At 46.3% G+C, this 23494-nt stretch overlaps 1 protein-coding gene across 3 annotated transcripts; it reads right to left on the bottom strand.

The window, feature by feature from the left end:
* On the bottom strand, window positions 1-23338 carry RBM27 (RNA binding motif protein 27). 3 transcript variants are annotated; one of them, XM_068159116.1, is made up of 22 exons: window positions 23131-23338; window positions 20374-20492; window positions 19505-19629; window positions 18749-18855; window positions 17783-17973; window positions 17276-17362; window positions 16700-16957; window positions 15896-16129; window positions 15276-15410; window positions 13413-13562; window positions 11466-11613; window positions 11048-11201; window positions 9690-9947; window positions 9451-9579; window positions 7889-8011; window positions 7288-7362; window positions 7014-7178; window positions 6501-6605; window positions 6208-6399; window positions 4283-4369; window positions 3595-3705; window positions 1-3072 (listed from the first exon to the last, which is right to left on the bottom strand). In XM_068159116.1, exons 1-22 carry the CDS (start codon window positions 23187-23189, stop codon window positions 2986-2988), a joined length of 3099 nt encoding a protein of 1032 aa, XP_068015217.1. In that variant the 5' UTR covers window positions 23190-23338; the 3' UTR covers window positions 1-2985. The 3 variants fall into 3 exon arrangements, with proteins under 3 accessions (XP_068015217.1, XP_068015235.1, XP_068015226.1); XM_068159134.1 differs by lacking the exon at window positions 13413-13562 and having other exon boundaries at window positions 23131-23337; XM_068159125.1 differs by lacking the exon at window positions 17276-17362 and having other exon boundaries at window positions 23131-23337.
* Between the last annotated feature and the right edge of the window lie 156 nt (window positions 23339-23494).

Genomic DNA, 23494 nt, shown 5'->3' with positions numbered 1-23494 from the left:
TTGAACCATTCCACTGTATATCTTTATTGGGGGAAAAAAAAGGGGAAAAAGAAAGAAAAAAAAAAAGGAAGTCAACATGCATCTTGGAAATTAATCTTGTAATCAATAAAACAAACATTACAGATAGGAATTTAATGTATAAACAGTTAGAAATCCAACAATATCTCCTAGGGTGCTATTACACAAGTTCACATCTGTAAAAACTATGGTACAGGGTCACTGTACAGCAAGGCCTCCTGTTCCTTTTCACATGATTTGGCAGCACAAAGCAGCGGCAGCTGGTTCCACACCGGGCAGTTCAACTCTTGCTTTGCCCTCTTTTGCTCAGGTGAACTCAAAGAGAGAGAGAGAATCCTTCCTGACAGGGACTTTCTTTCATTACTCTTGCAGTGCTCGCACCCCAAGCTCAGGCTGGTGACACCTAACCCACACGCTGCTGGTGAAGGCCCTGGCTGCGCACAGGAGTGATGATGCTGGCTCTGAGCTGGTCCAGGGTACCCCTTGAAAATACAGGTGAATTTTCCAGGGAAGTGTTGCCACAGCAAGCAAGCAGTGCTGTTGTACTGTTTGGGGATTTCTGTTCAACAGGTAACACAACAGAGCCTAAAATCCAGGGAGCTCTCTGAGCTGTGGCAAAAAGGTGACTCCCAAGAGCTTTCCTGCTCCCTACACCCCCAAGTCAGGCACTGCTGTCCTGCCCACTACCTGCACTCCCCAACCACCCCACAGCTCCCTATCCACACACAAGCCAGGTTCAGGAGCACAACTCTGCCTCACCACCTAGAAATCACCATGTTTGGGATATGCCCAGAGGATTTATGGAAGCCTGCCAGCGTGTGCTGTAAAGGGGAATAAACCCAGCCCAGAAATTGGATGAAGCCCTCACAAGTTCACCAGCTAAAGCCACCACTTGCCTCCCTCTGGCCCAAAAGTGCCCCTGAACGGGGTGCCAGCCAGGCAGGGCCACCCCAAATGAAAAACCATATGAAAAGGAATCCCATTCTACCTGTGCCAAGGCTACTGCCATTGCTCTTACAGCTTTCATCCATTCACTGCAGTTTTCATTTTCCAGATACAAAAATACAACAGTTCTCATGGAAATCTAGAGGCTGGTAGTTTTAGTACACAAAAAAAGCAAAGTATTTACAAAATTATACAGTTTAAGAAAAAGCTCTGTACAAAAAAATATATAAATCCTTTTGTTCCCTCTATCACTTTTTAAACTGTCAGCACTCAAGATGGGTTTGCTGCAATGGAGTTTGCAAATTACACACTGAGTGAGCCACAGACACTGAGATAAAACACTGGAGGTGATGGGAGGAAAGCAAGACTTGCAAGGATGTTGGAGTGGCTGCCCCTTGTTTCCTCCTGTCTGCAACTTAGCCTCAATCAGCAGGAAAGTCCTAATTATGTAGGGGTTGAACCTGGAGACAATACTGAGACACATTCCCTTTGCTGGCAGGGAAACAAAGTGATACTGGCTTGAGCTTTGATCCATCACCACGGCAGAAGGATAACAAAGTTTGGGGACTGCTGACCTCAAATCATGCTCAGCTACAGGCCACCTGCCAAGCTCAGAGCCATTTAGAGGGTTTGATGGGCATTTTCCCTCAGCTGGGAACTTGCTAAGCTGATTATTCCCAGGAGGAGAGCATTTCTGCACCAGAGGACAGCATTTCTGCATCCAGAAGCTGCTTATCTCATGTAGAAATGCATCTGAAATGTAGTGAACCTGCACAGTGCAAGGGGCAGGCAAGGAAAGGCTACCTGGAGATCTCAGGAGCTGCAGGAGCTGTCACAATGGAGATGCACAGCTCAGGCACCTGACCCTGTGATCCTCAATACTATTGAACCACCTCATTCACAGGAGCTGTTCTTACAGTGGAACACCAGTAAGGCAATGGAGAATGGAATGGTGCTCATCTTGAAGGTAAGCTCAGAACCTCTCAAGCCCAGCTCTGAACACTTGTCTAGGGACTGGCCACTCCCAGTACAGGTTTAACACTGCTCTTGGAGCAGGACACCAACACTGCCTTGCCTAAAAAGCATTTTGCTCTGAGTACTTCATGGATTTGGGTTGAAGATCAAAGGGCTGCTGACAGGGAGAGGAGGGAGAGCTGGCAGGCAGCTGCCAGTTTAGTTGTTTTTCAGTATGAAACATTACATTCCTGCTCAGCAACACTGAAATGCAGTAAACAGAATCTAACATGAACCTTACCCTGAAACTATGGCAGAGAACCAAGAAAAAGTGAAAATCCACTCCAGCAGGGGCCATTGCTGGTTTTTTCTGTGGAGCAGAATTTGAACAAACCAACCAACCAACCAGGACAATGACATGGCAATACCCTGTTAAACTGCTTCTTCCACCTCCTCTCCCCAGAAAGCAGTCAAACATAAAACCTGGCGGCCTTCACAGACTGCAATAGATGCATTGATCTAGCCACAAATAATTCCTATAACAAGTGATTCCACCTGAAATACAATGTTTCCCCCTTCTCAATTAGCAAATGAGGCCATTTTTTCTTTCATAACATTTAATGAAAGTTTGTGTCTTACCCCCAAGTCCAGAATATTGCTAAATGAAACCTGGGGTAGCTTTGCAATTAGAACCCAACAAATCAACGACGTTATAAAAAACCCAACACAAGGTAATACAGGTGACACAAAGAGGACAAGAAAATATCTATTATTTCTTACTCCCCTCTCTCTTTTTCATCCTCCTTAAATAGAAAATATCACCAGCCTGGTGAGCTTGGTAAGGATGTAAAAATCCACTGGGCCTTTGGCTAGCTTCGTGTCACAGCTCTAGATCCCAAAATGTTTTGTAACCAACTTTGCTCACTTTAGACCTTGTGGTTTGAAAAGAAAGTAAAGCTTTTTTCTTCTTTTTTTTTTTTTTTTTGGCTCATCAACTTCCTTAAATAAATGTTTAAAAGGTGTAGCTTGAACTATATTCCTAAAATTATACATTTCCAACATCAAGTTTCATCTTCTCCAGGAACGCGATTCATCCTCGTCTTCGTCGTCGTCGTCGTCATCTTCGTGCAAAAATAAGTCTGAGGTTTCAGTTTCCTAGAGGAAGAAGAAATGGACTTAAACCAACCACATCCATGCATCCTAGGGAACAGCCACCCCACATAGCACCAGTCCTGCTTTAGATCAGGGTCCTGTTCCCCAGATCTCACTGAAACAGTCCTGTGCCAGAAGGGTTAGGGACAGAACAGCAGGGAAGGAGGAGGGAGCTGCAGTAAGCCACCGCTCACCCTCTCTGAAACAACTTTTCTGGTCAGTGCCTGCTCAGAAAAATCTTTGAAAGCTTTCTGTGCTCAATTACAGGGACAAATCCAGACAGTGACTTATCCTCCCTGGAGCACCAATTCTGTGAGCCTCAGAAAATCAACATCCCAGCCAGGAAGATTCTTTTTTTATCATTTTTCCTTTTCCATCTTTCCCCCCTGCCCCCAACTACTCCAAACCAGCCAAGTGTCTGAAGCAACCTCCTTAATGACACTGCTTCACTAAACAGAAAATGGTGAAAGCTCTGAGGCAATGCATTCTTACAAGAATGGTTGGGGTAGTAACACACTCTCATACCTCTTCCTTGGATTCCTCTTCCTCGATCTCAGTGGACACTGAAGGTACCTTGGGTTTGTACCATGATATCTGTAGCCTTCGGTCTTTGAAGCGGGATCCTTGGTTAGCAGCCTGGATTGGATTTGAAATGAACAGATTTTCAAAGCCTGGGTCAGGTAAAGAGTTTCTAAGATCTCCAACAATGTGCTAGGCCCTGGGAACACCACACAAATGGTGGTAAGGCACTGTAACAGGTTTCCCAGAGATGTTACGGAGGCTCCAAGCCTGGAAATGTTCAAAGCCAGGTTGGATGGGACCTTGAGCAACCTGGTCTAGGAGGAGGATTGGAACTAGATGGTCTTTAAGGTCCCTTCCAATCCAAACCCATTATGATTCTATGAAATGCACATGTGAAGACCTCAGACACAAGCCACAACAATCTGCTTCAGTCTTCTGAAAGCAACTTCACTCAAACCTGAATCTGCCAAACAATGCTCATCTACCAGCAGCTGAAAAGCTTAGCAGAGCTCTGTGTCACTACCAGGGTAAGGAAGAGCTGTGTCCCCCTCTAGTGAAACTGCCTGCAGCAGCAAAACCAACCCCAGTGTCCAGCCCAAACCAGCAGGAACCAAAGCACGCTACATTTTAAAAGAAGGGAGACCCAAGAAGTTCAATATTCCTATTTCAGAACCTCCCTTCCTCTACTCACATTCTCAGCTTCTGAGCGAGATTTAAAAGTCAGGACAACACTTAATGGGGAATCCTCCTCTTGAAGGTCTTCAATATCTCCAAATTTCTAGAAGAGAAAAGTCAGTTAGGAACAGCTGTGATATTCTCCTCCAAGACCATGATGATCATGTGCTACAACTGCAGCCACTGAAACCTGATTTTTTTTTTGACAGAAGATGGACAGCCAGAGAGAGCTCAGCTGCATCGCCCCTGAGTACCGCAGCATTTGTACTGGTAGTTCTTGGCCAAAGCAGGAAAGTAGCTCAAAAGCCAGTAAGAAAATAGCTGCAGTAAAGCACTAATTGCTGGTGAAAACTACTACTGGTTTTAGTAGCTAAGGACAGCTAAAACTTTAAAAAGCCATGAAGTCTTTTGGAAATAAGACTAAAAAGCTTCACAATAGAGGCACTCTGGGCCCCCTCAGGGCTCTTCCCAGGGTTCATGGCACCCTTACCATAAAGCAGGTTGGAATTTGTGATCAAATCACAGACCATTTTTCACTGAGTTTACCTCAAAGCACCAGGCAACAAAGCTGGGAAGGGGTTTGGAGCACAAGCCCTATGAGGAGAGCCTAAGGGAGCTGGGCTTGCTTAGCCTGGAGAAGAGGAGGCTCAGAGGAGATCTTATTGCTCTCTACAACTACCTGAAGGGAAGTTGCAGCCAGGTGGGGTTTGGTCTCTTCTCCCAGGCAACCAGCACCAGAACAAGAGAACACAGTCTCAAGCTGTGCCAGGGGAGGTTCAGGCTGGATGTTAGGAAGAAATTCTTCACAGTAAGAGTGATTGGTCATTGGAATGGGCTGTCCAGGGAGGTGGTGGAGTCACCATCATTAGAAGTGTTTAAGAGCCCGGATGAGGCACTTGGTGCCATGGTTTAGTTGATCAGATGGTGCTGGGTGATAGGTTGGACTTGATGATCTTTAAGGTCTTTTCAAACCTGGTTAATTCTATTATCTTCTATTCTCTAACCTTTTGACAGGCAGTGAGGCCAAAGCAGGAACCTGCTGCTGCATGAAGAACTGCAAATGTCTGTTCCCACTCCAACCAGAAAGAAACCAGCTTTCAGACTAGCAGCTCAAGAGCTCCACTGCTGCTTTGTACCCAGTTCTGAAGGGGAGGGCTACAGAAGTATCAGCCACTTGCTTTGCACAGAGCTTCCAGACACGCCAAAGTGACTGGGCCAAGCTTGAATGTCATGCTGGGTCTATCTATGAAGTATGACATCACCTCTCCACAAAGTTTACCATCTTTGCACAACAAAACATCTCCCTCTGGAAAGGGCAGCTGAGGGGAATGGAAAATCAAGTTTTCCTCTGCTAACTTGGTTAGGATTCCAATACTACCTTAGCTGGCAAACTAGCAAGCTGCTTACTCCACCATGAATGCAGGAACAAACATAACTCTTCTGAAACTACTGTCCTGCATAGCAAAGCAGCACTTTGCCTCTGGAGCTCCAGAGAGACAAGAGAAATGGTGTGAACTGCTGATCTGAAAGACAGCTCGTGAACAGAGAGAGGCTGATGGTTATTTTTCATCAATCTGACATCTATTTTAAGCTACTTCAGTGAAAAATTAATGAGTAAGCTTCTTAGCTCTGCCCATTAAAAGAAAGCACTGGGCAGCTTTTGTGAAGCAGCTGCAGACACTTTACATTTACACCCTCGCTAACTCTTGATGCTGTTTGCTTATCCACAGCCTGCTCCATGAGTTCAGGAGGAAGTCTTTGATTTGCCTGCACTAACAAAAACAAACAGACTTGCATCTTCAAGACTTTGGCAGAGAGTTGTTAGTGCCCCTCTGCAAGCGAGCATACGGTCAGGAGGCTGGTTCCCTGCTTCACCTCCAAGTTACAGCTCAGCCACCATTCTCAGGTTTTGTGGGGGTTTTAATGTGACCTTGTACTTACAGAGAAGTGCTGTAACAATTCATCTTTCTCCTCTTCCACGAAGCCTCCCACTGTCAGTGCTTTGGGGCGATGATCCACCACCATGTGGTTCAACATGCCCCTGCCTCTGCCACCACGGCCCCGGCCCCGGCCCCTCCCCTGGCCTGGTGACATCTTCCCGCGGCCAGCCGGCAGGATCCCCAAGCGTGCAGCCTGGGAAAGGAGGCAAAGAGCATATGATGTCACCCTCAGTTTGGGAGGACTGGAAGTGGTTATACTTCATCAACACATCAACAGCATCAGTCCAAACTCACCTCGACCTGTAGCTGGTTGAGCTTTTTTCTCAGCTCAGTTGTGTCCTCTCCAGAAGAGAGTCTCTTATGGAAGTCCAGCTCTGCATCTAGAAGTTCCTTTTGTGCCTTGGGGAAAAAGGGTGTGGAAAAAGGAAGGGAAAAGCAGAAGTGCAAGTTATGCTTTTAGTGTGTTTTTCCTCAGTAATGCAGTGATGTAAATGATAGAGGCAGAGCAGCACACAATAACCACTCATTGCTCTAAGTTGTTTTCACTGCCTTCATGTCTCTCCCCCAGCTCACTTTTCAAAGGGCCCAGAATTCTCTGCCTCAGAACTGGAACAAGCTTAAATGAGCTACATGCAAAACTAGGTCATTCCAGCTCCTTAAAACCATCACCTGCTTGTCCATGACCATCACCCTCAAATTCAAAACACCACTTGGAAGTGTTTTGATGTTAGTCTGCTGCATCTTTAGGGCACGGCATTGGAAACCGTTACAAAACACAGCTGGGCAAGTGTCTTGTGCCACACATACCTCTGTCTTGGACTTCAATTTTGATGTTGTGGAGGTTGTAGATGAAGTTTTTAATTCATCCTTTAACTGAGATATTTTGCCTGTTAACTCTTTTAAGGTCTTCATGATTTCTGCCCTTTCTTCTGGTTTCATGGCCTTGTTTTTCTCCAGCTTGGATATCAACATCTACAGGTTAACAAAAGAACAGGAATATAAGATTCCAGCAACACCACCACTGGACAGACAGCTACCTACAAACCCAGAATGCATCTTCTAGAAGACACTTCAGAGTTACCTTCTGGCATTCAATTTGTTTTTCTAACATCTCCTGCTTCTTTTTCCTCATGTCTTGCTGGAGTTTCATTGCCTCCTGCATGAGAAGAAAACTCTTTCAGCCAGTAAAAAGCATTAGATGTACTCACACAGATCACATTTCCTTCTTTGGGTCTAAAAGCAAGACCAGCAAATTGCTGGTCTGCAACATGCAAAAGGATGAAATGTATTTGGGTTGCAGAACAACAAGCTTCTAACTTCCTGCTGGGAAGTATTCCCAGTACATTTTTGCCTCCTTCAAAGAGATCTAAAGAAACAGATCCTGCATTGTCATTTAAGTGTCTAATACCTCCAAAGATTATAATCAGGGAAACACCACAGGAAACCCCAGAAACCCCATGCATGACCCTTGAGTGCCAGTTGAGGCACCCCAAAGGAAGGAATATCCACTTATCCATGACTAACCTCAGTGTGCGCTTGCAAGACATGCCTGATAACGACAAAACCTGCACAAAATTAGGGAGATAAGCAGCAATCTCTGAGGTTTCAGTGGCCCTCCATCCTTTTCCTTACCTAGTGCTTTGATCACTACACTGTCAGGCAGCCAACAAACAGCAAAGTACCTGTTTTTTTTTAAGGGCTTCTTGCACATCGTGTGGTTTAGACCCTGCACCAGGCTTCCCAGGTGCCTTGAGGTGTGAAGCACTGTAAACCATTTTTGAGTGGCTTGTGGGAGTGGGAAACGTCTGAAATCAGTAAAAACACACAAAAACCAGAACAGCTTAAAACAAGCATGTGAGACCAGCAATGAATTGCAGAGGAATGTGTTTTGTGAAACATGAACACAAACCTCCAGCTCTGTGCAATGAGACAAAAGGACCAAGACCAAGGTCATTGTAACAGGTAGATCAAGGTGTGGGTCTAAACTCGGCTTCCTCAGAAGCAATCAGCTTAACTGCTTGTGCAGAGGATTTTGGCAGAAGACAGTTCCTTTCTTCACCCACCACTCCCTCTGTATCTTGATAAGTACTAAGACCAGTGAATCTGATCTGCATTATATGTAGTTTCACAGTCATCATCTGACATGAGACTTTATGAACAAGTAAGACAGCAAAAGTCACCTGCTTGCTTCCTGTAAGTGAGGGCCCCTCTGTGGCCAGGAGCACATGCTGCTCTAGCATACCGGTGTGAAGTCAACTGGATCAGCTTCAGCTCAGAGCAGAATTACTGAATGGCTTAGGTTGGAAGGGATTTCAGAGATCATCTCCTCCAACCTCCCTGCCATGAGCAGGGAAGGCTCTCAGACTTGGTTGCCCAAAGCCTCATCCAACCTGAGCTTGGACACCCCCAGGGAGGGGGCATCCACAACCTCCGCAGGCAGCTTATTCCAGGGTCTCACCACCCATGTACTGAAGAGCTTCTTCCAAAGGTCCAGTCTAAGCTTGCTCTCCTTCAGCTTAAAACCATTCCCCCTTGTCCTCTTGCAAGACACCCTTATGAAAAGGTCTCTCTTCCAGACTTCCTGTAGGATTCTTTCAGGTATTGGAAGGCAGCTCTAATGTCCCCCTGGAGCCTTCTCTTCTCCAGGCTGAACAACCCCAGCTCCTTCAGCCTGTCCTTATAGCAGAGGTGTTGCAGCCCTTGTGGCCCTTCTCTGGGCTCACTCCAACAGTTCTGCACCCTTCCTATGATGGGGAAACCAGAATTCACACAGTATGTGAGGTGCAGCCTTACAAGGGCAGAGTAAAGGGGCAAAATCACTTTTCCTGCCTGCTGGCCACACTCTTCTTGACGCAGCCTAGAATGTAATTTGCTGCCTGGGCCTTCTATAAGCTTCCAGCGCTACTGTTAAAGCACAGCATAAGCTTGGCAGGCACCAGGAAGGCAGTGACATTCACCCAGAGAAAGCTGGCCTCACACTGAGGCTGCCAAGCTGGTTTACTATGAAGCATTGCCAAGAGTATTTCATGCTACTTTAAATACTGACTGTTTCTGGAGTTGCTGTCCCTGTTTTACAGAAACGGGTCGTGAAACTGGGAAGTGACTGATGATGGTTGCATGGAGCCCAAGTGAAGAGAAATGGCCAACTGGGAACAACTCAAGCTGTGCTTGCTGGCTTCTCCTTGGGTAACAGTCCAGAGCCTTAACCCAAAGCATGAAGATGGTCAGAGCCTCACTAGCATACCTGAGAATCCTCCACCACAGCCCCAGTTTGGCTCAGGTCAGTCTGGTTTCCTCCTGCTGCTCCAAGGCGACGTTTCACAGGGACTTTATTAAGGACATAGGCACCAGATGCCAGGGGTTTGTTCATCACCTGTTGCACCAGGAGATATCAACAAAGGGAAGGTTACCCACCATGTCCCGGAGCACCAGTCACTGAGGAACGCTGGTGATGTTCAGTTGCGGGTCAGGGCAGCACGGTACCTTTGAGAGATTGCTGTGCATGGTCACGGCAGGTGTCGTGGTCAGGGCTTGCTGCTGAAGGTGAAGCTGGTGGTGGAGAGGCTGAGGGGGTGTCTGCTGCTGCTGCAGCACTGGGGGCTGCTGCTCACCGTCCCTGTGCCACAGCACTCGGATAAAGCGGTTGTTGAGAACGGCCTCTGTGCTGGAAATGGCCTTCCTGGCCTCCTCATTATTCAAGTACTGAATTAGAGCAGCCTCAGGGTCGTTTTGGAAAGCAACCTAGAGCAAAAGTTCAGCAGAGTGTGTGATTTCTCAAGGAAGGAAACATCTCAGCCAGAAGCAAACTGCAAATAACCTGCACTAGCAGTGGGCTATCCAAGGACAGTAACAGCTCAAAACACAGGTCACACATGCTGTGTGATCAAACCCAGGAACCTTCTGGCAGACACTGCACACACTTGCAGCAAAGCCTAAACACAGGAAAATGAAACAGACTCCCCCAAACAGCATCACGCACTCAGAGCAGTGTGAGCTTCCCTCAGGGTATGACTGAAGAGACCCCAGTGCAGACTGGAAGAGCAGACTGCTGTCAGGGGTGGACAATGCAAAGGATCCCCACATTCCCAAACCAGAATGACAGTGTCACTGTTTTTCTCTACAAATTAATCACAGGAATAAAAGCACACCTTGGCTTGTTTTGATGACTGAGCAGGTTTTAAATGCTTTACTTCAGCAGTGAAGTGCAGAAAGCACCTTGATGGTGAAATAAAGCATTTGCAACATGCTGAGCTAAGACATGAAATCCTTAATTCAATAAATACAGAAGCTTCCCAGGTATCTGTCTTTAGTTCAGACCTCTGTGGCCCTAGGCAACTGTTTTCTCCAGAAAAATAAATGGATGTTAAGCCATTTAAGCCACTTAACTACCTGTGCTTTGTGTATATGGCTTTCTCTCACCTCTTACAGTGCAAGCAACACTACAGCACGGCAGCCAGCACTAGGGTGCAAAGTGGTGATGGACTGCTGCCTGTAAAGACTCTCCTGTAGCATCATAGGCAAAGTTTTGACTATGAAATACTGCAGGGACAGGACATAGAGCAATACATCCAGGACAGGAATGGTTAAAGGCTCTCTTTCATGAGCTGCTTAAGACTCTGAGTTGGTTTAATGTTGCTAAACCTGCAAGCCTCTCCAGTTTAATAAGGTCTGAGGAAGGCAGAAGCCCACAGGCTTGCACAGAACTAATACCAGGCAGAGAAATAGAAGTTTCCTCTCAGTCTGATCAGCTGCTCTCCCAGTTTGCTTCCACCAAGACTCCTCAAAGAATGTAGCTCAGTTGCAATATTCAGGTAGGCAGAAAAGTGGCCTTTGATTTTTACCTGAATGTTGACAATAGTTCCAAACTTGCTGAAGTGCTCATTGAGCTGTGTGATGTTGTTCAGGTCTGGGGGAATTTTCCTCACTTCCAGTTTGGTGTTTGTATACTGGTTCTTCTTCAAGAATCCTGGCTTGTTCTGGTTGTTATTTGCTTGCCTAGAGAAAATGACAACAAGGTGGTAATTTGACGGGCACACATACACTTGAGGAAGGCACATGTTGGAAGTTAAATGTGGACTATTTTTCTCTAGACACGAGCTAGAGTCCTCCCACTGCCAGATATTGAATCTCCACATTGTGGGATTAAGGATTTTCTGACCTAATCATCTTAAACTACAGGGATTGGTGAAAAATGACACTCCCAGCACTGTCAGCAATCAACTGCATCCCAAATAGTCAACAACAGCTGTTAATTCTTACTTTCCCAGCCAGGGCTTCTTTAATGGTGGACACTCCATGCTACTTGGAGATCTTTTCCTGCTGTCTGGTTCCAGGACAACTCGAGTGACATTGCTGCTGTTATTTGTGATAGGAATGGGAGGCTCAGTCTGGATGATAATATTGGCAGCTAGGGAGAAGGAAAAAGGCCTCTGTTAGTCACCATACACCCAAGGAGACACTGGGAGAGAGCTTTCACTTAGACAGCAAAGGAGGATTGAGTTTAACAACAGAAAATGGTGGAAGACTTTATAAAGCTGGTCAGTTTGGTTTATGAAGTGATTTGGAGAAGACTTGCTGGTCTAACTGAACAGAGAAAAGAAAATAGTTAGTCCAGCCAGCAGAAAGGAGGCCTTGACCTTTAAGACTGGTATTAGTTTAGAGAAAAGATGAAACTCCATCTTTCAGGTACTAAAAATTCAGATTCTACAGGAAAAGAGCAGGGGGGGAAAGGAGGAAAAGAAGGCAGCTGGGTTCCCAGGCTACAGGTCAGAGTGTGGGGCACAGGCTGAACAAACAACCAACTTTCCCTGTATTAACCCTTGACAGTGAAAAAGCAACCAAGAACCCATTCCTCCCCCTGCTACCCCCTTGTCATCCCTCCACAGAATCTTCATCAACAAACTGTTAATTAAGCACAAATTTGCCATGGAATTATACTCTGAGACATTAGAGCTTGAAACAACTTCCCCAAAGACAAAGCTGAAGCACTATATCAGTTTGACAAGGATTTATTTACAGCCTTTTCAAGATTAAGCTGTTCCTGTTGGTCTCCTGTGTATGCCAAACAGTCAGCTCCTAAAAAGAAGTCTGAGTTAGAAGTCATTTTCCCAGGGCATTTAGATATGCCCAGAGCTCTGCTGGTTACCCTGGTAAGGACACAGACTGGGCATTTTGGGGCACAGTTTTAATCTCTGGAAGATGACTAGAGTAAACATGCCATACCTGTGACAAAGACTTAGTAAAACAAGTGGTCTGAAGCCCAGTCCTTACAAATGGAATGGGCTCTCAGAGAGAACCTGAAGGCCAGCAACAAAGCCCCAAATCTGCTTTTGTGATGTTCATTGAGATGAAACCAGCAATCTCTGCAGCAATACTTAATCATGTTCTGCATAGAATGAGTCACTGGAAGGAAATAGTGAACAATAAAACTTCATCTACTGAATAAGGAACAGTGAAGCGTGGCAGTGAGCACTGATATTTCACAGCTTTTAAGTGCTGAGGAGAGGAATACAGAAGGGAAAAAGAAAGTTATACTAACAGAGCAAAAAATAAACCCTTAGAGAGCCTCAACTTGTTCTCTCCCCTAGAAGATGCTGTGTGTGTGCTGCCACTAAGAGACTACATCCACACGCAGCCAGTTAAGGACTCAGAATTACTGCAGTGCCAGCTGGGATCTCCATAGACTGGGACAACTGGAATGCTGCAGTGTTCACGTGAAAGAGAGTATCTGGCTGACAGACTATCAAGCACAAACACATGCCACAGTAGTTCCCCTCTTCACTGCCACCACAGCAGCCAAGGTAAATGTTGGAGATGATGGCCTCTGTGCCCCATCTCCTAAACACACCCTTTGCAAATCAAAGGCAATCTTCAGATTGTCCTGCTTCAAGCCATGTTTCTGCACCTTGTTTCCTTCTTCCAGCACCCAAAAAGTGCCTTCACAGGCTAAAGAGAAATAAACCCCAACCAACCAAGCAGCTGCAAATCCCTTGTAATGTTCCCAAGCCAGTGGCTATGTTCACTCCCAAAGGCTGCTGTGACCACAGGAGGGTCAGATTAGCGTTTAAAAAGGCAAAGATGTCCAAAACCCCATCTGGAACACTAGATCAGTGAGAAAAACTATTGCTTTCAGCCTGAAAAAGGGGAAAACAAGTGTTGAAGTCTTGGACAGAAACAGCAACAGCAATGACTAGAAACCCTTCCTACCTCTTGGATTTGTATCCATCTCCCCAGATGTTAGGCCAATTAGATTGGGACGCTGCGTTTGTGCTCTCGTAAAGAACTGTCGGTACTGGGATCTCCCAGCACTGGTAATGCTGGGAGCTTCAGGGTTATAGCCATCTGGCTCATATGTATCTATAAAAAAAGGAGAGAAATGAAAGAATTTTTCAAATGAGCTGGAGACTCAGGGTTAATGTTCCCTTAGGGAAATGCACAGATGTCCAAGACTCAGAAGTTGGTTTGGATGAAGAGAAGAGGGAACAAAGGTCGTACAGCCAAGGTGTGCAGCCACTCAACTCCTCAGCTGAGCTCTACACCCAGGGCTGACTGGGCATGTTCTCCTCTGGCTTTGAATGACTGCTGCTGTTTGTCAGAAGCACACAGGTTGCAGCAACTGAGTCCTGATGGGCTGCCTGGGGAAGGAGCCTGGTGTCTGTGTCACAACCTCTGATGGCATTTCAAAGGCAGCACCAAAAGATTTACTGTGGGCATTTCCACTGCATGGCCCAAGATGCAAAGAGACTTCCAGTCTTTGCTGCCCAGCAGGCTACTTTGCTGCAGAAAAGGGGCTTTGGGGAAGAACAAACTTCAGTGATTCCAGTCACAGAAAGCTGAGAAATTGAGTAATTTGACCAATACTTACCTATTAAATGATGCTAAGAATGAGACCAGTTGCCTAGCTCCATCAAGGTACTAAGGATTATTCTAACTAAAAGGGGAACACAAGATGATAGAATTGACTCATTGTTCCTCAAGCCCAAGATCCACAGCAAGGATGATGCATTCTTCCAACCACAGAAAGGAAAAGCTATACAAGAACTAGAATAAATGAAGTCTATGGAAAGCCTTCTCAGAAACACACCATGTCCTGGACCAGAAATGAATGCCTACACAGGGGAACGTGGCAGGCTTGAAGCACTCTACGTTTCAGCTCCTTATTCCACAGCAATGATAAAATAAAGACTGCAAAACTTAGAGCAGATGCTCCAGAATGTCAATATTGATGTTCTACACCTGAGTTTTGTTTTGCTATGAGCCTTCATTACCCTTGCACATCGTGACCCACAAGCTCCTCCTCCATGATCTGGCATGTGATTGACTGCCAGAAGGCAACCAGCAGAAGTTCCCACAACAGTCCAAGAAAAGGAGATGAGAATCAACAGAGATGTTGTGGAGAACAGACTCAGGCACAACAGCTGAAGTTAGTGATACCCTGTGAGCTCACGCTGATGGAATCACCTACTAGGATAAGTTCTGAAGCTGAAAGAATAGGATGGGAACATCTGAATGCTGGACAGCATTTTGAGATCACTGTACAGATTATCTAACAAGACAGCTGAGTGACTGAAGTTCTGAGAAGCATGGAAGAAGCCACAAAGGAAATGACATGGAGCATGAACTAGACCTCTCCCTTGGATATGTAAAAACAGCCCAGATGGTAATAGGATAAACCACTGAAAGCCAGACATTTTTTAATCCAGAAAGCCAGAACTAAGTTGATTTTGGAAAGCAGATGGAATCAAATCTCTCATCTGTAGTAGCCCAAACCAGAAGGGAATAAAGACCAGGTCAGACGGCAATTACAGGTTTGCAGATCCATCTTCTGCTTACTACGGATTGCTTGGTGTACATAAACCCCAAAGGAAACTCCCCACAAGTGACTTTTCCTCAGCCAGGGCAGAGCACCACTGCTGCTTCCCACAGCAGCAGCCCCTGGAGCAAGCCTTCAGACTTCTTTTTAGATTTGTACGCACTGGAGGAAGGCAGAGGCCATTTCTCATCACACAGCAACAGAGGAACATCACAACTTCTGTCTCACGCAGGTTTCAAAGACAGGAGTTTGCTTACGTTCTGAGACTGTGTAGAGCAGGTTCTGGGGTAGAGGAGGAGGCAGCCTTGCTCCCACAGGTGCCAGGCTGGGCACCGCGCTTGTCCCAGGCTGCTCACGATTGTTGATCAAACTGGACTGCGTTAATGGGGGTCCTGCAACGACACCAAAGAGCAGGTCACCAGGGCTTGTAAGTCCACAGATAAAATATGCACATGGTTCAGTGCTCTCTGCTTATGCCTTGCTCTGGGCATGCTCAGCAGCAGAGAGATTTAGCCCCGCGCAGTAATAGTGCATTGAGAAGCCCCCTTCAGGTAAGTTACTGACTCCACCAGCTGCTTTATCCTGGGAAGCACAGGCCTTCAAGAAAAACAAATAAAAGGGAGGAGGAAAGAAGGGTTATGAGGTAAGGTGAAAGAAATTCCCCTTCACTTCTCTGCCCAACCTATCCAACTGCATGTGAAGAGCTGGGAACATCAACATTTAAAAGCTGATTCTCCAGAACTATTTTGGCAACGCTCTGAACAGCATATTGCTAAGCAAAGCAACTAGAACTCGCTACCTCACATAGAGATCTTCCAGAGAGCTGTCACCACTGCCACTTGGTGACAAAGAAACACAGAACAAAGTTGTGACTCACTTGGTACAGGAAGGACAACGGGAGGCGGTGCCTGTGGGTGAGCTTGTGGAACCGGTAGCCTCATGTTCCGAGCTGGACCTGGCAGAGGGGGCAGGAGCATACCAGGAGGAGGAGGAAGTCCCGGAGGCGGTGGAGGAAAAGGAATCATACTTGGCAAAGAAACTTCATCTACTACTAAAGGATCACTTCCATGATCAAACTGGCAAAGATCTCCAAATACACAGAATCCTCGCTCTGCAAAACAGGACAGTTCATCATTTTTTTTAAGACAAAAGAGTAATAATCAATGAATAAGCAAATCAATGTAGCTGTCAGCAACCTGTGGCATTTCAGTTTTTGCTGACACAAAACATTCAGTCACCGATCCGACGCCACACTGCCACGTGAGGCTTCAAAGTCATTCAAATTAGAATAATCTTCCTGAAAAGCACACAAAACATACATGCAGCCAGCATAAAAGCAGTGGGAAAATAAAGTCAGAAGTCCCAGGTGATTTACACTGAACACAGACTACAGTCTTCATCAGAAGTATTTGCCATACACATACAGAATTCTGAACAAACTCCATGTGTTTGTTAATTCTGTTCTATTCTTATCCAGCTACTGTCAGAGTGTAAGTAAATTGCCTCCAGTCAGAGCAGTTATTTCTCTAGAAAAATACAGGCATATAGGTATCTTTTACATAAGGAACACTTCGCATCCCACTGCATTTTGACTCCCAGATTACGTTCAGTGGATAACTCCAAAGCAAAGCTCAGAGAGTAAATGAAACAAGGCACAAAGCTGAAAACTAAAACACCTCACCGTCATAATCTTGACATCTTCTTTTAGGAGGAGGGTTTCTGCCAAAGGAACTGGGGTTGTTGTGATTGTTATAGAAATTTGACCAGCTCTCTGTTGTGTTTTCAAGATGGTGTGCAGGTGCAACAACAGTGACAGTGCTGGGGATAGATTGTGCAGCGGAATACTGCTCAGATGATTTACTGGGAGAGACGGCAACCGGATTGTAGGAGACCTCCACATCATTCCTTTCGCTCTTGAACTTTGATCTCTCTCGGTGCTCTGTTGTTAAAAAACAGAAGTAGTTAGGTAAAGCCTTCATGCTTTGTTCTGCATACCAGAGCCTTGAAAAAAGTACACAACAGCATAAATATTTCCTTAAATATTCAGTATTCTGCACTTAAGACTAAGCTCCTTCAAGAACAGTATGTCAATGAAATAAGAACTAAATACAATGCAAACAGGGTTTTAATTTCAGAAAGCTAAATGTTTTCTTTGCAAAATGCATGTTCATTCCTCTACTCCTTAATCCATTCTAGATTACAGCTTTGTCTTTTAAAATAGAAAAAGGAGGGAAAAAGCCTGAAACAACAAACCTACCCCCGCCCTTAACTAACGTGGTCTCAACAGGCGTGGAAATCTGTTGTAATCTGTGCCTCTTATTTTTCCAACAGACCTGAATTAGCCCTAAAAGAACAATGGAACACATGGTAACCACCTTCAAATAGAAAGAAACCTTCTCTAAAACACACACAATAACAAAGTGACAAAGAGGGTAACACTATTTTACAAACACAGATCTTTGAGGGGGTAAAAATAAATAAGAATAAACAGCTTTGTCAACACACAGAGCACAAAAACTATCAGCTGCTGCTACTCTCTGGTATACACCAATGGGTACATTAAGAGGTTAGCAACAAAGAAATTATCTCCTTAATAGTTCTACGCTGAAGGACAGCATCTTAATTAATAATTTCAGGAAGACAAAAGCTCTCAAATTTTGCTCCAGCTACTCTAGGACACGCACAGCCTACCAGACCACACAGTTTGCAGAAGCTACCACACATCACTGCCATCAGATGCTCTCCCCAAGCCCCAAGTACTCACCAGCACTCCTGGCGTCGTGGTCTTTGCTCCTGCCCCGGCTGCGGCTGCGGCTCCGGCTCAGGCCCCTGCTCTTGGAGCGGCTCTTGCTGCGCCCGCGCCGCCAGCTCGACTTCTCCCTGTACAGCTCACTCCTGTCGTAGTACCTGTCGTAGTCCCTCCACTTCCCATCATCTCTCTTTTTGTCTCTGGATCTAGAAAAGACAGACGTGGGCCACGTTCATGAAGAGAGAAACCAAAGAAAGAAAAAAGCACCCAGCAAGATGCTCTGCATCCCTTCCACCCAGTTTGGCCAGCAAAACATTCAGATCAGAATTTGACAGAATGAGTCACAGAATGGTAAGGGCTGGAAGGGACCTCTAGAAATCAAGTCCAAACCCCTGCTAAAGAAGCAGCACCCACAGCAGCTTGCCCAGGATTACAATGTCCAGGTGGACCAAATTTCTCCAGAGATGAAGACTCCACAACCTTTCCGGGCAGCCTGCTCCAGAGTTTTAGCACCCTCACACTAAAGAGGTTTCTCCTCAGTTTCCTAAACAAGGCAGAAAAGCACAGAATCTCCAAGCTGGGTCACCAATTCAGAGCAATCAGCAAGGGCACAACTAAGGAAAGCCAGCAAGTGAGAAGTTTGAGGAGCAGAACAGGGCATATTTTAAAAGTGATGTTGGCACTGTGAACAACCCCCTCAATCCTTCCAGAGCCCCCAGCAATGCTTTTCAATTCTGTAGGAAGGGAAGGGATGGAGCTGATGTTATTCCCTGGCATCCACATCTGAAAAACAGCCCTTCTGCTCTGAAGAGCCCAACTGAAGGTGAAAGATTCTCATGCAGTGGTCAGCGCACAGATAATGCAGTGCAGGGAGAATGTTACTGCTGCTGTGAAAAATCATCACCTGCAAGGTAAAAATCCACAGCTGGAGATTTCCAGTGAATGCAGCAGAAAACATGAAAACTTTGGGTCAGAACTAACCTCTGCTCACTGGAATCTGTACGGCTTCTCTGCGGACTGGAGTACTTCTTCTTCCTGCTCTCCCGCTCTTCTTCCACTACCTCTTGGAAATTCTGCTTCAGAGGCAACTACCAAGCAAGGATGAGGATCAGGTTTGGTGGTTTGTTTTTAAAAGGAAGAAAGTAAGATCAGATTGAGCGAAAACTAAGATGATTTGGATGAATAAACATCTGTCTTAGACAAGTGATAGCAGAGGATTCTACAGAGAGACTTAGCCAACCTCAGGAATATGATTTCGCTTTTCTCAAAAACTTGATTGCTTTTAATTTGGTTAACAAAACTTAAAACCAAGGCAAGAGAAAGAGCTGCTGGCAAATGAACACTACCTCCCTTCAAAAGTCTTTATCCCTCGATATGGAGGCCACCAGATGTCACTGATTTTTAAATATTACAGAAAACATTTAAAATCCTTTATACTTCTCACAAAATCTGAAATGCTTTTCCTGCTTTTCTCTCATACCCTTCCCAAACCATTATCAGCTCCTATTGCCAGTGACAGCTGGCTAGGATTTCTGAGTGCTCTAAATCTACATCAAAGGCAGGCTCTGCAGAGGGATTTCAAAGTCTTCTTATCTGAAGGGCCATCTTCCATTTTTCCTCAGATGCACAGGGATCACAAAACTCATTGGTCACAACACCACAGACTTTTCTTCTCACTTCACGTACAGGACAGTTGATTGGAAGATTAGTGACAAGTAGACAGCAAAACAATGTTACCTCTTCCTTGACTTCTTCTTTTTCCTGACCTGCAGGCTTTGCTTCTGCTTTTGGAGGTTCCAGAGAGGGAAGGTAACTCTTTGTGTACAGACTTTCAAAAAGTTTATCTACAAAACCTGAAGTTTCTGAGGATACAGAACACAAGAATATAGTGTTACATACTGATTTAAGGGCACTGCTGGATTCACCAGAGAAGTCCCTCAAAGAAGTCACCCTGGTGGACTACTGACAGAAGCATCTTAAACTGGTGAACATTAGCTCTGTTCCAGGAGCTGGAATGACATTGTGGAACTTGTGTATTTTAGGTTTATCAAAGAGCTTCCTTCAATCACATTCACCACTTTGAAACGCTCTAAGGAGCAAGTGTGATCAAAAGTTATGATACGGGAGTGAGTCCAGTTACTCCAACAGCTGCAGTCAGCAGCCTCTTTACAGCAGTCTTTGAGAGCAAATGGCTCACAGGAAGCTAATCACAATCATCAGTTTCACATCAGCTCATGGAAAAACTCACTGAAGTTCAAGCGTTTAAAAGTTGGGTTTGAACCAAACTGCTGTGAGCAGCTCACCAGAAGCCTGAAAGTTTACTATGGACCAGGTTGTCAGAAGGTACCAAATACCTGTCAGAACTCCTGGCAGCATGAGGCACACCAAGAGATTAAACGTCTAGCTTTTATTTCAGAGGACAAGACTAAGCTACATACCTTCATCTGAAGGCTATTTTTAAAAAGCCACACAATTTTTATTCCTTCACACTCTGTTAGAAATAGTGCCTGGATAACAAGAACTCTTTTGAAGGCAGCAGCAGTGGGTCATCCCCCCCTCCTCCCCTTGCTGACAAGAGCCCCAAAGAACAGGGCACAGCACAGTACCTTTTTGCAGAAAGACATCCAGCTGATCAGCACAGAAAGCTTTCAGCTCTTTCTCCGGCTTGTCTTTCTTGACTAGTGCCACAACATAGTTGGCTAAGGCAGAGGGGTCTGCATCACATCTATGGAGAGAAAGAACCAGTCTTCACTCTGCTGAAGTTTGCTAACGTCCTGTGTCGGGCAATCACTGCCAGGAAGAGCCACCAAAGGAAGCCTGGCCATGCATGCTGGATGCTGCTGACACCCAGCACTGACCTGGACCTGCTGCAGTGGCTGAGCCAGCAAAGGGTCCATCACGGTATTTTAGTTGCTTTGTGTCCCCATCCCACCCAACAGCCCTCCCTTGCTCCTTCCTGAGCTTGGCTTAGGAAAAGCCACCCTTCTATTACACAGAAAGAGCCAATACTAGGCCAGCTGAACAACTGCCACCATCTCTCAGCTTTCTCCATGCACAGCAACCACCACAAAGTAGGACTCCACAAGAACAGGAGAGCAATCACCAGCAAAGTCACTGCCCATGACTAAAGCATTACAGGGGCTTTAAAGCCTTGAAACGCTGTTACCATGAGCAGCAGTTCAGAAAGCCCAAAAGAGCCCATTTTAAATACACAAAGAGAAACCTGCAGCACAGCTGTCGTTACTGTGTCCAACACACTGGTTTTCACCCCCCAAGGACTCTTTCCACGCCTACAAACTTTACAGCAATCCTTACGCACTGTTAAAATGTCTAGGGGGGTGCAACTGTCAATATCCATTCACTATCTGCACTACCTAGGCCCTTATCTAGCCTCATGAAGGCCACAGATAGCCAGCTGTGCAGCACCACTCTGCCACAGTTTTACATGGGCTATTGCTCGAGATCCCATCAGACAGCTACCAGAGAAACACTCCAAGCACAAACCGCGTGAACAGGGTCAAATGATTAAGCAACAACCCCTCATCTTGCCTCTAAAGATGCAGATGCAGGCTATCAGGTGCTAGGCAGGAACTTCAAACAGTTTGACCTTGCAAAGATGATTTTTTTTATTTTGTTAAGATTAACAGAGAGAGGATTGTGCATTTCCTAAGAACATTAAAACTATGGAAACAGAAGGCAACAGTGCAAAGTATACAGAGCACAACATAAATTAGCCACCCTCTATAACAGAAAAATAAAGCTAAACACAAAGCCAGGCAGGTGACAACTGTCTGGAGAAAATAAAAACCCTCAGTGAGCACCAATCTAGCAGCTCCACTCCAAATTAGTTTGCTGGCTGCTTCCAACATGCACTAAAAGCCAAGTTAAGTGTAGCAATTAACAACAAAGAGACCACAAATGTATGCATTTTACAACTCTCAAGCACACATTTACAACAAGAAATAAACTCTATGTAATGGATTTGGTGCCAGTGCCCACACAGAATCCACTATAAACCTTCAGTTTAAAATAAAGGACATGAACCATCCCTTTAAAACCATTCCTACCCCTCTCTCCATACATTAGTTTCTTTTAGGCACTACATTATGCACGACAAGAGCACACAAAGCTAACCACACTTCTCCAGGTTAACCACTTTGTACTTTCACACCACAGGGATTTCTGATTCCCTGCCATGAACTCTCAACTCTGATTTGCATCTCTACAGTGCAGGGAATGCAAGGACAGTGCAGGACAGCAAGAGAGAAGGCCAACTGTAAATGGCAACGGAGGTGTAGGAGCAAAAGCCACACGCAGTCCAGAGCAACTTTTGGAAGGATGTGATCAAGTCTCAGAGACTCTTTGCCTTAAAAACCAGAAAAAAGGAAAGTCATGAGGAATGTTCAAAGGCCTGTTATTCCATGACTACAGCTAAGTATTTCTAAAGCCTGTTTAAAGTAGGAAAGCAGAAATGTAGCTGTAAAAATATCAGTTAACCACACACGGTAAACTGCAGCTTCAAACAGGGCTTATTTTTACACCCTAGAAACTACGAGACTAACGAGTTACTGACAAGTTAGGTTCCTCCAGGACCCCCTTCCTGCAGAGTAGATTCCACCAACACCTCCCTGTGTCCATGCCACAAGTGCTCAGTCAGCCCGCTAGCTGCCTTTCGTGAACACAGTGCCTTTCATTGCCAACAACAAACCCCCGGAACAATCCTCACCCAGCACTCACAGCTCCAGAAACAAGCCAGCTTGTCTGCCCCTCCTGCAGTGCCTGCCTGCGTGCTTGGCTACTCTGGGACTCTGGCTTCTTGGCTCACGCTCCCATGCCACAACCCGATGTTACGCAGCGGGAATAAAGCTCTGACACCACCGCAGCCCCGGGCGCTGCCCGCTCTCTGCCTCTGCCCAAGGCCGATACACAACTGTCGGGACAAAAGGCCAGGCCCGGCGCCCTCTGGAAATCCCAGTTCCCAGCCCAAGTCATTTAAGCCGGATTCTCGCGTAAACCCAGCGTGACTTCTGAATCGCCGGCCAACGGCGCGGCTCTGGGCCGGGCCCTGTCACCTCACACGGCCTCATAACGCCGGGTTGCCTGTGCTCGACGGAACGCAGCGGTGGGACGAGGGAGGGAGAACTGGGCCCGGGTGCCTCGCCGCTTCGTCCGGGTTCTGGCCCCACACGCAGCGCCGTTCCGCAGGAGCAAGTGCCAAGTGTTGCCCACCCCGACCTCCGTCTGCGTTCACCCCTCGTCGCTGAACCACCTCCCTTCACAGCGGGGGCCGGCCTGCCCCTACACCTACCCCACCGCCACACCACTGGCCGGGCCGCGCCGGCCCTGCCCCAGTCCGCACTCACATCGGCTCCAGCAACTTGGCCAGCCAAGACTTGAGAGCGTCCACGTTCTCTATAATCATGGTGGCCCCACTGCTCCGCCCGGCTCAGCTCTACACCACCGCCGCCATGGCCGCTCGCTCGGCCCGCTCCCGCCGCTCGTCCTGGGCCCTTCTCCGCGCTGAGGCCTACTACAGGAACTAGCCACCAGTGCGCAACGGAACGTGCTGGGTACAGCCGGGGCGGGAACAAGACACCGCTCACCAATCAGACAGCAGGATTTACACAGCTCGAGCCAATGGGAGCTGCGAAGAGCCTGTCCCGAAGGTCAAAGGAGACCTAACAAGGTAGGTGGCACACACGCATGAACCCCGACGTGATGTCTGTG

Source organism: Melanerpes formicivorus, unplaced genomic scaffold, assembly GCF_026170545.1.
Source record: "Melanerpes formicivorus ecotype bairdi unplaced genomic scaffold, bMelFor1.0.p_v2 SCAF_2, whole genome shotgun sequence".
Taxonomy (NCBI): Eukaryota; Metazoa; Chordata; class Aves; order Piciformes; family Picidae; genus Melanerpes; species Melanerpes formicivorus.
The sequence above is the reverse complement of the archived record's forward strand: the minus strand, read 5'-3'. Positions and strand labels throughout refer to the sequence as shown.

Bases quoted from the DNA above. Each gene is read 5' to 3' on its own strand.
- RBM27 (XM_068159116.1), bottom strand. From the start codon at position 23,189: ATGATTATAGAGAACGTGGACGCTCTCAAGTCTTGGCTGGCCAAGTTG. The intron at 17,974-18,748 runs GTTAGTTCTGAC...TGTCTTTTCTAG, and splicing joins ACAGATTCCAGTGAGCAGAG to ATCCAGAGACAAAAAGAGAG. The intron at 6,606-7,013 runs GTATGTGTGGCA...TTTTTCCCCAAG, and splicing joins AATTGAAGTCCAAGACAGAG to GCACAAAAGGAACTTCTAGA.